The following is a 14,893-nucleotide window of genomic DNA, read 5'->3' on the forward strand; positions in this document are numbered from 1 at the left end:
TTCCAGTGGCAGTGTTACTGAGTCCCAAAGCAGCCAGAAAGGCAAATTGTCTGAGACCTCAGCTCATGGCCAGAGGTCACTCAACTTCCTAATTAGACGCGTTGCTTCCAGGGCATGCTGCCATGCCTACAGCCAGCTTGGAGAGGGGAGGAAATCTTGCGTTTTTGTGAAGCTCTTATTCCCAGAATCGGGTCTCCGGGAGAAGCGGTGTTGGCAAAGGGGTCTAGCTTCTCGCAGTGCGGATAGCGAGACAAGCAGCCCTGGTGTTTTGGCCTCACAGCTATTTTGCATCCATTTCAAGCGATTCAGCCTCCTAGGCTGCCTCTGAAGTTCCTGGCACCAATATGAAATCATTGCCTAAGCAAAATAACTTGTATAGTGGCTGCAATCCTCTTGTAGCGTATGTGAGGGGAATGTAGTTGCTGGGTGACTCACGTCGGTAAATTAGCTTCTCTGTGAATAGCTAATGGGCTCTTGCCGTGTTGTTAATCACAGGATTGGGAGTCAAGAGACCTGGGTTCTGTTCCTGGATCTGCCTCAGACTCCCTGGGTGACATTGTTCACATTGTTTGTGCTTCAGTTCCCCCCATCTGTAAAATGGAGATGGTAACAATTACCTGCTGCACACAGGTGCTACGAGGCTTAACGTTTGTCAAGGGTTTCAAGTGCCTCAGCTGGAAGGCACTGGAGAGGTGAAAAGTAGAGCAGGGGCATGTCAAGGTAGCTGCAGTAGGGAATGTGTCCTCACTGCTAACCAGGAAAGAAGCTAACGCGTGGATTCAAATCTGCCCTTCATAGTTGTGCTCCCCGTGAAGTCCACAGAGGACAAAATATGAACCGTGTTGGTTATGATGGTTTCCTAGGTGGCTAGTGCTTTGGGAGGTGACAGTAGCCTCCATATGCTGGGTGGTCGACATTACAGAGCCTCATTTTGCTAGAGAAACTAAAATCCTGTTTCATTTCAGCTGGCAAGATGAGTTAACGTCTTAAATACAAAAAATTGAGAAAAGAAATGACAATGTCTTGGCTTTCTAACTGTGCCCAGCTCCTCGTGCTTTTATGCAATTATTTTCGTCTGTGCTTCCTAGCGCAAGACGTCTAGCTCCGTAGCCTTCTCCTCGTTGCATGTCCTGTGTGATACCCTAATTTAACTGTCTGGTACCTCAGCCTTTGAAATGCAACACACACGACTGAGCAGGTGTTCTGAGGGGTTTTTTTATGTTACATACACTGCTGGAGAAGGTCAGGCCGTGGGGCAGGAGATAGCGGAGGCTGGATAATGAAACGTAATTTGAATATGTAGCATATTTAGATACAGAGTTAAGTGTCACTTCAAAATACCCATAACTAAAAAATACTTTGACTAATTGCCTTCAGCCTTTCCCAGAAAAAATGGAAGTCACTGAGCAGCAACTAGTCACCTCTAATTTTCAATCCTCAGAGAAAGACATTCCTGACAATGCAAAGAGCCTTATTTCTGCTCCTGCGTACCCCGTGCTCCTGGCTATCAGTGTTAACGAGAGCTCTGTGCACAATGGGTGGGGGTGAAGTAATTATGGCCTGGAATTCCTTGATGCCGTCAGTCCGGGTGAGGAGTCATTCTGAGAAATCCCACCAAGGCATAACAAGGTGCAAGGGCTGAAGCTGAAGATAGGCAAATTCAGACTGGAAACGTGGCAGAAGTTTTTCACAGGATGGGTAATTAACCACTGGAACAACTTACCAAGGGTTATGGTAGATTCGCCATCACTGGATGTTTTAAAATCAAGATTGGATGTTTTTCTAAAAGATCTGCTCTAATTCAGGGACAGTCTCCCCAGGGCTATGCAGGAGGTCAGACTAGATCGGTGGTTCTCAAACTTTTGTACTGGTGACTCTTTTCACATAGCAAGCCTCTGACTGTGACCCCCCCCTTATAAATTAGAAAACACTTTTTAATATATCTAACACCATTATATATGCTGGAGGCAAAGTGGGATTTGCGGTGGAGGCTGACAGCTCACGACCCCCAATGTAATAACCTCATGACCCCTTGAGGGATCCTGACCCCCAGTTTGAGAACCTCTGGACTAGATGATCACAATGGTCCCTTCTGGCTTTAGAAACTATGAATATGGAATAGACTGCCCAAAGCTACATTTCTATCTACGGGAATGTGGGAGGAGTCCTAGCCATCCCAGATTTTCCCCTATGCCTCACATTTCCCTGTGTTTTCCCTCTCTGTGTCTGGGACCCTGCATTAGCAAATCCCTACAAGCTAAAGGAAACTTTGCTGTGCTCTAGTGCAGGAAAGGGGAATTCACTGGAGCACAGCCAGACTGTGGAGTACAGGGAAAAACCAAGAGCCACTGAGACTTACATGCACCCTAAACATGATCCTGTTACCCAGGTTTGAGAGAAACCTGCTTTGTTAACTCTTATAGAATCTTCCAGTATTCCTGGAGCATTAGGACCTCAACCTACGTGCTCCTACTCTGCACTTCTTTTACAAGAGTAATGGGTAAAGTATTACATTTCACTTTATACAATATGGTTTTGAAGTGTGACTAAAATCTGATTGGACTTTTTAGACACACTGCTGGCAAGTGAAAATAGTAATTTTTAAAGTGCTGTGGAAGTTTCAGATAAAGGGGGTATATAAATATGCAAACATTAATTAGCATCCCTGCAGGGTACTTTTTAATGGAAACATTAAATGACTTGCCCAAAGTTACACAGCAGGTGTGTGGCAGAGCCAAGAAACGGACACAGGAATCCTGACTCCCAATCTCTTACTCTGCACTAGTCACAATTTCCTCTCAGTTCATATTAGGCAATGCTAATTTCTTTTTTCCACCACTGACTTTATCATTATCTTGGAAAGTATGATAGTCTCAAGGCAAGAGCGCACTGCTTGACCAAGGCGCTGAGGCCCTACGGTAATACAAATAAATAATAATAATAGAAGATGAAATGGGAGACCTTGTTAACCTTGATTAACTAATACAGATAGGGTCAGTTAAACCTGGTACAATGCGTTTATTAATAGGATTGTAATCATTCATAAATTATTTCAGCCATCAGCTCATTAACCTGCTCCACAATGTGCAGAAAGTAGTGCAATGCTTTGGAATATTGCAACTTGGTGCCTTTGTTACCCCCACCAAAAAAATAAAATAAAATGCAATAATCTGACATGCTAATTTGCCAGCTCACTGAAGTGTCTTTCATGCTGATTTCACTTCAGGGACCTCCTGGAACAGACCCCGTAAAACAGAACTCTACAATCATTAATGGCATAATCCCATTAGAGTGGCGATGGGAGAGTGCTGGAGCTGGGTAAGAGGCAGGAAACACGAAGATAAGCGGCCACTCTCCCCTAATGATGTAGACTTGACCCTCTAGGCTGAATAAAGAACGGAGCAAGTCTGGCACTACTTGGAGAGCACCTGCTCTTGGCTGAATTCACAGCATTAATTCTCCTGGTGAGATCTGAGTTTTGCTGTCTAGGGTGTGAACATGTCATGCTGCCTCACGCTGGCTCCCATAATTCCCTCTGCAGGAGCAAGAGACACAAAGTCTGTGTGGCTGCACTGGCCCAGTTTGTGTCTGTGTGATACTGATGCTGCAGGCACCCTTCTAATGGACGACCAGCCGCAGCCCCCCCTCCTGGCACACAGACGCTCTGGGTTTCGGCGCCATACAGGCTGCCACAAGGCATGATTGATGGAGATGGCCCCACAATGAAGGGAAAATATCCCATTGAATCATTTTGAAATCTCAGATCTGTTGCATAAGATTCATTGAGCAACACTCTTCCTACTGAGTAGTCCCATGGCCTGACAGGCCTTAGATTAAGACTTGGGCCCAAAGGCAGAGGCCTTTGGAAGACTTATAGAATGGAAGCGAAGCAAAGTAAAGCTGCTGGTCTCTGGGATGTTTTAGCTTCAGCACCACTAGTTCTTTGAATCCTCCTTTCTAGCAGGCGTGGATTGGCGGGTACTTGTCTTAGAGTGATTTATCAGTAATACCCGAGCCCCTTCTAAAGCCATTATTTATTTTATCCATGGGTCATTACGCTTTATAGAACTGTTTATGTAAAACATTAAACAGGGAAACTCTTTGAGTGCAACCAGATGGGGCCTGTCTTCAGCAGAGAAGCAGCCGCAAATCATGCACAGAAGGAACAGCAGTTGATTGGCACTGGGGGGGAACCCTGAGGTTAGGAGTCCGTGCTCACTGAAAGCTAATCGGGTGAAGGCTTGTGAGAGACCTGGGCTTGGATTGGCCCAACTTCATCTCAGACATCCACCTCCTTCTCAGTGAAGCAGGCGCATCAAGAGAGAAGCATGAGTCAGGTAGGACCATAGGATCCTGTGAGGTGCTGAGCACACAAGGTAATGTTCACCCCGTGTAGAAGACATGGGACACCCGGGTCTTGTGCTGATGTCCTGGTGCAGCCCGTAAGTGGTGCACAGGGCTTCAGTGGGACATTAGTGGTGCCTAGGCCTGGCAAGGCTGACATGGGACTTAGTGTGCCTGGCCCCTCTGAACAGGGGGGCAACATGAATTGCCCCCTTCCTGAGATGTGAGGCTGCAATCTTACGATGATTGTTTAGCATCTTGAATGACTGAGACTGATGGGAGATGCTGTTGCCTTAGAAATGTCTGAGGCAGAGAGACGGGATTCAGTGGATGTGGTTTTGGGGAAGAGCGCATGGGAGAAGCCACGTCCCAGCTGAGCTTCCATGTATGTTGTGAAAAGTATCCAAGGAGAAGAGAGATGTTAGTCATGTTGCTTAATGCACTAATGGATGGTGCCCAGATACCATGCTGCTGGGCACAGGCCAGGAACTAGAATAGACCCAGGTAATTCAGGGAAGGGAGGAGGGGAAGGACTGGAACTGAGGAAATGAGCTCATCTAGGGCTGCAGCCATAGAGCCTGATGCTCAGAAGAAGAGGCTAGGACACCTGCTGCAGTAAATCGGTAATGAAGGAATGTGCACAAGCCCCGCTACCATCATCTAATTATAGATATATCTGGGCTTTGTACACTTTGTGTCGTTTCCCCAGCCGTCTGCAGTACAACGGTGCAAGCTCCAGAGTATGACAGAGCTCTGGCTATTTACTTGATGGTCTCTTATTGTTTCTTTTGGAGAAGAAGGGAAATCCCTGATCCAGACAGGGCTGTCCATAGGTGGTAAAGGCTTCATCTGAAAACCTCTGTAAACTGGGCTAGGTTCTAGTCTGTCCTGAAGCACAAGTAGGAAAAGCAACAGCAGCATGAGCAACTCATGGCATGACCCTATCTTCCAGCTCCCAAAGGTGGGTCTGGAGCGAACCACCTACTACTGTGAGGTGCGAACTGTACATCCTGTCTTGCTGGGTTTGCTGTGATCTGCATCGTTCCTAACAACAGAAAGGGTGGTCTGTGTGAAAGGAGCCTGGTGGTGTTGAGGCCATTTCCAGGCTGACATGACGCATCGCATTAAAGCACCACCACAATTGCTATTAACTGCAGCCCGTGGTTGGCAGCTTCAGCGGAGGAGCCATGAATGGATTGGCCCCTGAAGACTGAACTCGGTCTCAGATCATGAGCAAAGCTCATTTTGGGAAGGTTTGGGGTGCACTGATGGTGCACGGGTGGCCGCTCTCAGTACCATGGTTCTACAGATAAACAGAGAACCTTACGGCTGTCAAATCCACCTCCTTTTGCCAGCAATGCACGTGCTCTCTCTCCCTTTCTCCAGATGCCAATGACAACAAATGCAATTAAACCCACATTATGGATTAGTTATCCATAAAATTTCATTTAAAAATTCAAGCCGTCTGACAACTGCACCTTGAAATCTCTTGTTGCTAGGGTGTGGGGCATGGCATTCGTAGGACACAAAAGCAGTAGAAAAGTGGGTTGTTCTTGAAATTTTGTGCACACACATACAAGAAAATAAAACTTCGCTTGTGCTGAAACTAAGTGCCAAATTTCCACTTGGTGTGAAATTTCATGTGGGAAATAGAACGGCATGAAAAATAATAGGGTTTCTAATGGAAATTCCTGCTGACCGGTAAGTGTAGTGGAGACATAATATCTGTCCGCAGGGACGATTTATGACAGTTGATTTAACACTTTCACAATAAATGGACATTTATTGACAGTAAATTCTGGTGGAATTACATATTATGACCACGTGGCCACATTCTGATTAATGCTTTTGCGCGGGGTGCCAGGGGGCTGTTTATTTCAAGTGCCTGTTAGCTGGGAATTCATTCGGAAGCCATTGCTTCAGGAATGGAAAGAACCCCTTTGTGTGGTCCAGAGGTGTATTTCATATTTATTTCTATACTGCAGGGATTCAGCATTAAGGAGAAGGCATAAAATAGGAGGAAACGCTGTGCTTCCAGCTGGCTGACCATGCTTCTGCCTTTCGTGTGTGCTGGAGCATCGTTAATCAGGTGGACTCATCTTTTTAAATTCAGTGAACACAATGGAAAGGCAGCATGGCCCGTGGATGGGGCTATGGACTGGAGACCTAGGTTCTATTCCTGCCACTATCACCATGTTGCTGTGGGACTTTATGCAAGGCTCTTCCCCTCTCTGAGCCTCTGGTTCCCTTGACCGTAAAACCTAGTTAGGTTGTAAACTCTCCAGGGGAGGGACAGTCTCTTTCTGTAAGTGTGTACAGCGCCTAGCATCGGGTGGCCCTCATCTCAGGTGGGGCTCTTGGCTGTACTGCCCTGGAAACCATGATAGTGCACTGCAGAATAGGACATGTCCATTAAGGAAAGAGAAGCAGGGAGCCATTGCAGTAGCAAGAAGCCTGGTAGGATGTGATGATGCTCATTTCCCATGCACAGCACATAGCTGAGTTCCTCCCTGGCTGTGTTTGCTTCACCCCGGAGGTTAAATAAGTTCACTGGCGAAACACAACATCTAAATGAAGCTGTGAGAACAGCCATTAAGAGCCGGGGGGGTCAGAGACTCACATGATGTCAGGGAGTGGGAAGCGTTCAGGGCGGCTCGGGTCACAACCTCACCGTTATTCAAACATTAATTCTCACGCTGAGGGATTAGACAAGCAGAATGAGCAGTCACTCACAGAGGGCTCTGCACTGGGCAGTCAGGGGAGTGCGGTGCTCAAAGGCCTGGGAAGGCATCTGACGCCTTCCAGCTCCGGGTAGGCTGCAGCCATGCGTACCATCTCTCAGTTCTTTGCTGGCCTCTGTGAAATGAGCTGGTTGTCTTAGTCCTGTCTATAATGGGCCTCCTGTGAGATCAGCCCATACAGGGAGAGCCAGAACTCTCCACTTGCCCTGGGGCTGGTTCCCAAAGGTCAGAGCTGAATCTCATTGGCAGGGAGGAGCATAGGAGTGAGTAACTTACGCAGCTACTGCCCAGGCTGCGACCTTGTCTGCTTTTGGTGCTCACTAAATAATAGAAGAAGATGTAGTCCCTGGCCCAGGGAATTTATGGTATGAATAAGACCCAGGCACTTAATGCACTGGCAACAGGTGCAGTTGTGGAGCAGGACATGTTTCTTCAGGGGCTCATCACCTCCATGGAAGAAGCAGGTTTTGGAGGAAGAGCGGGAAGGAGATGGTGACAAGCAGACAGGACAGCATGGAGGAAGCAGGAGGGAACAGACAGGAGAAGAAGGAAGCAACAGAGGGAGGCTTTGGGCAGCAAGGGAGTGTGAGAGGAAGCTAGGTCGGAGATGTAGGCAGGGCACAGATGGGGAAGGCACAAATCAAGCTTGCCATGGGAGGAGAGAAGAAGCCAGTGATGAGCCAGGCAAGAGAAGTGACTGGGTCAGAGCTGCAGGAGAGGATGAGCATTGTAGTGGCCATGTTTTATGTGTCCTTGGTAGGAAGAATCGAGAGCTGCTCTCTCTGGCATTGTCAGTCAAGCACCAAAAGAACAATTAATTCATTAAATAAAATATGCATTATTTACCTGTCTCTCAGGCAATGCACACATAATTAGTTTATGCAAATACCTAGCTCTGGTTGGCGAAATAAGGATGGAGGTATTCTATTTTCCTGAATAAATATGTATCTTGGGGCCCATGTTTGCCAGACGGCTGTGAATGGCTGCGACATGCCTCAGCTTTGGACGAAGGAGCGTTGTCTGTGCTGACCCTTGCGAGGGGACAGTGGCTGTTTGGGAGCTGCTCTGACCCCATTCCCTTGCACAGCTGAGAGATCTGCATGGGCGAGCGAACATCTCTGCTCAGACTTTGGTTCTCCATCCACTTACACTGGTATAAACCAGGATTAACTCCACTGAGCTCACTGTGGGGTAAAATCCGTGTAAGGGAGAGCAGACTCACACCCCTTTAAAGACTGGTGGGGAAGTTTCCTCATTTGGCGTTCGGTCTGCTGGACAAAATTCTGCTTTTGGCTCCAATTCACCAAGGCACTTCTGTATCTGCTTAACTTTAAGCAGCTGCGTAAGTCCTCAATGAGACATGAGCCTGTGTTGAAGTGGTTTTGCTGAGTCAAGGCCCCTGTGTACCTGGCACTTGCAATAATTCTGCGGCTATAATAAAAAGACTTTTTGCTATTCAGCAATGTAAAATTCTGGGGTGAGTGGAGGAAACTTTTAGAGGCTGTAAGTAAGTGACTTCCTGGTTTGTAATGTCAGAATGCCACAATGAAAGCTTCACCCCTTCTAGTTTTTGCCTTAGACACTTGCGGTCAGCAAATCCTTAATTAGATGCCACCTTCCGAAAAATCTGCATCGATGAGAAAGGGGATCTCAAAGTGCAGTTCTGTATTACCATTACCAGCATTACCAACAAGCATTTCCATGCTGGTTTTTGTCCGCTTCAGGCTGACATTGTTCGGGACACTTCAGCAAAAATGGCTCGGCCATCGCTCATAACAAGGTGAGGGGATAATACATAGTTTTGACCATGTTAAAAAATTCTGACAACTGTTTTGTTGAGAAGCTCTAGCACCTCTGTGGTTTGGAGCAGGGACCTGATTATTTCTATGTTACTCTTCGAGGATCATAAGGGAGCCCCCATCTAGAGGGAAATAATTCCCTAAATCCCCCAATTTTAAAAGATTTCATTGGGAATTTTCATAGATTTTTTTTAAGGCCAGAAGGGTTTATTATTCTGAACTCCTGATAACACAGGCCACAGAATTCTCCCCCGCCCCTTCCTCCCACCCCGTAACGCCTGCTTTTAGCCCATTAAGTCTGGCTCAGATAGACAACCGAACTGATTTAAAGATTTCAAGTGCTGGCGAATCCACAGCATCCTTAGGTAAGCTGCTCCAATGGTTAATATGGTTTCATAATTTCTAAAAGCAAATGCTGGGCAAAAAATAAAGGATAAATAATAAATAAGATGGATATCTTATGTGTGTGTTAGGCACCTAGTGCGCATGACATTGAACAAGACTGAAGTCATGTCAGAGACACAGCCCTTGCCCTGAGGAGCGTGCATGTAACATACATACAAACCAAGCCACCTATTGATCTGTGATTGCATCTATAAGACTTTTTACTGGATGCTGTCCAGGGTGGTCTGTTAGAGCTGAAGCATGTGTTCAGTGAGGTAGGGTAGAAAATGTTCCCTCCCCCAGTACAGCTGGGTTTCCTACTGGTGGGTTTTACAGCAGTGTATATGCTCAGTTTCCACATGACATAGATGCCTCAAGGATTGTGGTGTCTGGTGCACCCTGGAAATGCTATCAATTCGTCATCTAGAGCAGCTGAATGTTTTGCAGTTTCCACCTGCGGGGCTTAAACTTGCTGGGTGAATTTCTTGCTGCCAGGCACCTGTTTGTTGCTGGAATGTCTTTTAAAAGTGGCCAGCAAAGCTGCACACGAGAGTGCGTTTAAGGATACACACTGGGGCTGTCCTACTCAGTCTGAGAGGGGAAAGAAGTGAAAATCCAGGGCAATGCCAGACTGAATCAAGAAATTGTGTTAAGGATGAGGAAGAATGTGACCATGGGTGCCTAAGTGACCTGGGCTATATGTGTAGCTGGGGTTGTAGCAGGTTTTGCACATGACTGAAAAATCGGTTGTAAAAGCTTTGGATTTTTGTGAGCTGCCAGAAGCTGTGGAAATGTTGGCGAAACAATATTTTATACTAAGATACAAACACTGCTTTCCACTTGTTACAAACGACCATAAAGCGTGTCCGGGAAAGTAAACTGACTTTCAGAGAATGGAGATTGTTCCACCAACGCTTTGAGGAGGCGCTGGCCGTGCCTTGTTGCAACCTCAGTGTGCCTGAGTTTCCACATTGGTGTGACAGATGTTAGTGACGTGGCTTGATGCACTAGTGGAAGGTGATCAGATACTAGGGTGATGAGTGTGGTCTAGGAACCTAGATAGACGAGACTGGGAAAAGGATGAGTGTTGTATCTTGGGCACATGATGCGTTTGCTTCTGTTGAGTGATCTGGGTTGTTGACATGGCAACAGATTTCCTTAAACTGCCAGGACCAGAATTCAAGTTCTGCTTAAGTAGCAGGTGGAATTTGCTGGTTTCATCCTCAGTCTTGGTGGATGGATAAAGATTTCAAACTTCACCCTCTTTTTGAGGCTGAGACAAAAGGAGTCCAAAGGAAACAGAACTTGTGACAGACAAACCTCAACAGGTTCAAAGTTTTGGTGAATTTTGAGATGCTGAGCTAAACATTTCTCTGGCTTCATGCTGGCCTGTTTGCCGTGGGGCCTCCTGACCTTTGAGCTAAGCTAGACCAGGGATCGGCAACCTTTGGCACGTGGCCCATCAGGGAAATCCAGTGGTGGGCTGGGACGGTTTGTTTACCTGCAGCATGCACAGGTTCGGCCGATCGCAGCTCCCACTGGCTGCTGTTCGCCGTTCCAGGCCAATGGGGGCTGCGGGAAGGGCAGCCAGCACATCCCTTGGCCCGTGCCACTTCCCGCAGCCCCCATTGGCCTGGAGCGGCGAACCACAGCCAGTGGGAGCTGCAACCGGCCGAACCTGCAGACGCTGGAGGTAAACAAACCGTCCTAGCCCGCCAGCGGATTTCCCTGAGGGGCCGTGTGCCAAAGGTTGCCGATCCCTGAGCTAGATTATTATTCAGTGCAATTTGTGCTCCCGAACCCCTGAGGTACTTCTGAAAATCTCTCTTCCCATTGTTTATTACCGTTATTTGTATGGCAGTAGTGCCTAGAGGCCTTCTGGAGCCCCATTATATTAAGTGCCGTACAAACATATAGAGAGGGGCCATGCCCCCAAAGCTTGCAGCCTAAGACAAGCTGGAGATATTGCAAGAATGGCCTTTTATGTGGCATCTTGATATTTCTGCTTCAAGTCAAAAACCAGGAAAGAGGGAGGTGGACAGCACCAAAAATAAATCAAAAAGGGACTGCTCTGAGCCCTGGGTGAAGCTTCCATTTCAGTTTGGTTTGAGCTTCAGGGCTGGTTTGTATTTGATTTGAACTGATTTGCCATTCCATAGCTGCCATTCAGCCAGCTGGTGTAACTGTATTTATTTATATTTGTTTTAAATGTGCCTGCTTGAACTCTAAACGCACATACAAGGAACAACACATGCTACCCCAAACAGACCCATAGAGAAGGTTAGGGCTTTGCCAAACCAACCTGTCCAATCATTGAAACTATAAGTACCCACATGACTTAATAGAGTGAAATTCCCTCTGTGCAGACAGCCAGCAAAAGAGAGATGACCCCAAGTACATACTAGGCCGAGCCTAGGCCATGTGATCTGAGTTTCCCTGGGGATGTTTGCAGTAAGACATGAGACCTGAGGAACAAAGGCATAGTACAAAATGTCCCATCCTTTATTCACACTCACCACTGAGACACTCCCACCAGTGTCCTAGAGATCTGTTACTTCTTTGACTCTGGGGTTTCCACAGCGAACCTATCAAGTTTCATCATGAAGTCGACTGTGGGGAAAGAAAATGAACACTCTACCTCATGCTGCTAGAATATTACTTCCTGCTACTTAATTTCTGGGTTGGCCTCCCTCTGTGACATTCTGTACTTGCAGCAACATTGAAATGAAGGCCAAAAAATATGCCTTCTGTGTAGGATGGCATTTGCAGCACGCTGAAATCTGGTTGGTAAGTGTTGCTGCAGGAGGCAAGGTCACAGCCACTGGTTAGGACATTTTAAAATACACTGTCTCTGGATCTATAATTAAGTCTATTAAAAATGCAAACTCATTCCTGGGCAGATCAGACCTGGGTCAAAACCCCTCAGAACAGAACATCTCCTGCTGGTAAGCACAGTATTTATATACCTAGGATCAACAGAAGAGCTATGCGGTAAAGTTACAGACTGTAATTATTAAACAAGGTGGACCAAATTCTGCCTGCCGATATGCTGGAGTACATCTGAAGCCACTTCCTTGAAGGTAATGAATTTATCCCAGTGTCACCTCATCCAGACCCTGGCCCAATGCATTAAGTAGGTTCTGCACCATCCAACTGCATTTCTTTTTATCCATGGAAGGTATTTATAATTACAACACCTGCCCACCTCACCGTCTGCCTGCCCCCTGGGATCTGCATGGTTAACATATGGTCCAAGCCCTGGGATCTGGATGCCTGACGCAAACCCCGTTGTAGATAGAAGGAATCTCATTGACTTCAGGGGACTTTGATCCAGGCCCTGAGCGCAGATCGGGTACAGATACCTTCTGGGGAAGCATCTCAGCCCCAGCTAGACTCCCTAGGAGGCCTGAAAACTCATGGGTCACCAGCATAAGTGGAGCTGCCCCATCCCTGCCCCCATGTCCGCCCCCACACACTTTGCAGGCTCAGAGAAGTTATAACAAGCCATCCTGTGAGCATCACAGCCCTGCCTACACCCAGCGAGGAGGAAGACAGTAGCTGTTTAGTCAGAGCTGCAACCAGGATCACTGGGGCTTCCAAGGAGCAGTACCCCACCCCCGTGCCATATTAATGGGAGCCTAGACCTTCCCTAAAGACAGTGGTTCTCAACATCGTAAGGGGAAAACAAATGGGCTGAAGAAAGAAGCAGGAACCAGGGAGGGAGCACAGGGATAAACTGAATAATTAAAAGGAAGGAGTTCCCCGTGGCCTTGTTGAGATTAATAGAAGCATAATAAGTTGAAGCTGCATCACAAATATATCTCTCGGCATGAGCTGCTTGCCACGCCAAGTGCTGGGCATTGCAAGACCCAGATGCCCTGAGGGCATCAGAAGGATCCTCTGGCTATGGCAATTATTATTGATGATTACTGTGTGGCCTCCCTGGGCACTGGTGTGAGAACCAGGACAGATGTAGGTAATGGATGGACGGACACACACCCAGAGGGCAGGCCAGGCTCCCCAGGTGAAAAGGTGCATGGGGGGAAGATTTCGCCACGTGCTCCAGCAGCTGCGTACTCCTGACAGATCCCTCACGCAAAGGAAGAGGAAAATCCTGGAGCTGATCTGCCCTGAGGGGCCAAGATTAAAATTTGGCCTGTGGTTTGGGCCCAGTTCAGCATGGCAACTGCAGTGGGATTGGAAGGTGCTCAGCACCGTACAGGATCATGCCCCTGGGAGAAGGAGCCTGCCCGGGGTTGGTTTGTTGTTCAGCTAGCAAGCTTTAGGTTTTAGTCTCCAGGCAACATGTGCTGCAAACCCAAGCGACCCTAACAGAGGGGCTGTGTGGGCTGGTGGGGAGGGCCCTGGGCTGGGGGTGGGGAGACCTGGGCTCTATTCCTGCCTCTGCCACTGACCTTCTGTGACAACCTGGGCAAGTCACTGCTGCTCTCCGTGCCTCAGTTTCCCCTCCCATCTGTGGCTGTTTATATTGCATACTCTTGGGGGCAAGGACTCTCTCTCTCACGCTGGTTTCAGTCAGGTCCTCTAGGTGCTACTGTAATACAAATGAGTAGTAATAAACTAAGGGCCAGTGTGTACATGATCTGGGGGAAAGAGCATCTCCCCTTATGTCTATGGTGCTTTTTTCCATCTCCCCCCCGGCCCCCTCCGTCTCTCTCCCCCTTGTCACCAGCCAAACCTGGTCTTGCCCTGAGCCTTGAGCCCTTCGGCTGACTGTGCTTTGAGTGCTGGTGATCTGTCTGAATCCCCCCCCCCACCTCCTGGATGTGTAACTGAGCAGGGTGGGCGTGAGACCCTGTGGACTGGCCCTGGTGAGTTTCACGGCGAACTGAATCAAAGCGTGAAGAACAAATCTCTCAATGTTTCGCGTCCGCTCAGTTCTGATACTTCCCTGATTCTGCAACCCTTGGGCCCCATCCACAGTTGGTATAAACTGATTTCTGTGGTGCTAGCCCAAACGCCTCCAGGCGAGACCCAAACCGCTTCCAAAGATCCTGGTATCGTCTTTCTTCTTCAGGTTGGGGGGGAAAGCCGAGGAGGGGCTGATGTGTTTCTGCTTTGAGTGAGGCCAGGCCTGCCCCAAGTTGGAATAAACAACAGAGTGAATTTACCAAACACTTGCTGCTGCTCCCTGCATTCGGTCGGCGTCTCCCCTGCCCTGGGCACCATGACTTCAGGCTCCCAGGAGGGCGGTCGGTCTGAGGAGGCAGCGTGCTTAGATGGGGATGGAAGTGCCTTGGTTTCTAATGGCTTCTCTCTCTCTCTCTGTCTCTCCCCCTCTGTGTTGCCGCACAGAAAGCTGATCTGGCCGTTGCTCCTCTCACGATCACCCACGTCCGGGAGAAAGCGATAGACTTCTCCAAGCCTTTCATGACACTGGGGGTCAGCATTCTGTACCGGAAGCCCAACGGCACCAATCCCAGTGTGTTTTCCTTCCTCAACCCCTTGTCTGCTGACATTTGGATGTACATTCTCCTCGCCTACTTGGGGGTCAGCTGTGTGCTGTTTGTCATAGCCAGGTAAGGGGCGCTCCGATGCCACGGCTCCAGACTGCCATTGCACATCACGCGTGCTGCCCTTTGCCGAGTTCAGAATCATTTTGCT

At 48.1% G+C, this 14,893-nt stretch overlaps 1 protein-coding gene across 2 annotated transcripts in view; it reads left to right on the forward strand.

Moving 5' to 3' along the window:
• Positions 1-14,893, forward strand: part of GRIK3 (glutamate ionotropic receptor kainate type subunit 3) — a 228,881-nt gene that overhangs the window by 178,761 nt on the left and 35,227 nt on the right. For both annotated transcript variants that reach the window (XM_007060684.4, XM_027823121.3), the window contains exon 11: positions 14,585-14,808. In XM_007060684.4, the coding sequence (XP_007060746.2) occupies positions 14,585-14,808 (224 nt within the window). The remainder of the gene's footprint in view (positions 1-14,584; positions 14,809-14,893) is intronic.

Source organism: Chelonia mydas, chromosome 19 (genome assembly GCF_015237465.2).
Source record: "Chelonia mydas isolate rCheMyd1 chromosome 19, rCheMyd1.pri.v2, whole genome shotgun sequence".
Lineage (NCBI taxonomy): Eukaryota > Metazoa > Chordata > Testudines > Cheloniidae > Chelonia > Chelonia mydas.